At 47.1% G+C, this 720-nt stretch overlaps 1 protein-coding gene across 1 annotated transcript in view; it reads right to left on the reverse strand.

Moving 5' to 3' along the window:
* Window positions 1–146, reverse strand: part of LOC128739493 (uncharacterized) — a 912-nt gene extending 766 nt beyond the window's left edge. Inside the window, exon 1 of the mRNA XM_053834987.1 lies at window positions 1–146. This exon is cut by the window's left edge and continues 766 nt beyond it. Within this exon, the coding sequence (XP_053690962.1) occupies window positions 1–146 (146 nt within the window).
* Between the last annotated feature and the right edge of the window lie 574 nt (window positions 147–720).

The following is a 720-nucleotide window of genomic DNA, read 5'->3' on the forward strand; positions in this document are numbered from 1 at the left end:
TTTCCTTTTAGCTCTCGATCGTCCTCTGTCGCTACTATGGCTGCCGATCGCCCATCGACGTCCGAATTCGGATTTGCTAAAGTTTCACTGAGCTGCAGCAAACAGAGCAGTGCTATCACCGGTATTCGCATTCTTCTCGTTATCATTCCGGACTGTCGCGACGAAATAATGCACTTGCAATAATGTAAAAAATAAACAATAGCCTTTGTTCGCGTTTTCCTCTCGGCGGGAAATGGGGAAAAGGAAAAAGAAAGCGTAAACAATTGCGTCAGTGCGCAACCGAAGGAATGATCTTTGATTTAAAAATTTGACTTTTAAAACAAGAGATTCGGAGAAACAAAAAGTTTACGGTTTCGGTAGTTGGATGGCACCTGCCAACGTGAGACGAGCAGCAGCAGGCTGCGAGGGGGTGGCGGGCTTTTCTACAGAAGCTCAGTGTCAGATCATTTTCCGAGGGGCTGCGCCATACTGCATCTGAAAGTGAGAAGAAAGTGAACCGCTATTAGAGCAACAACAATGTAATGAAGAAGAACGGGAAAAGTTTCCCATGACAGCTGATCGGAGGCGACGACGACAACGACGACGACGGTTGTGAAACTGCGTGGCATGGAAAATGAAGTGATTCCATTTCTTTTCCCTCCGTCGTTGCATCTGTCTCGTGAACTGGCGCTCGAAAAGCACCGGAACCAGGTTGGTCAACTGTGAAGAGGATTATTGCCT

This window comes from Sabethes cyaneus, chromosome 3 (assembly GCF_943734655.1).
Source record: "Sabethes cyaneus chromosome 3, idSabCyanKW18_F2, whole genome shotgun sequence".
In the NCBI taxonomy this organism is placed as follows: Eukaryota; Metazoa; Arthropoda; class Insecta; order Diptera; family Culicidae; genus Sabethes; species Sabethes cyaneus.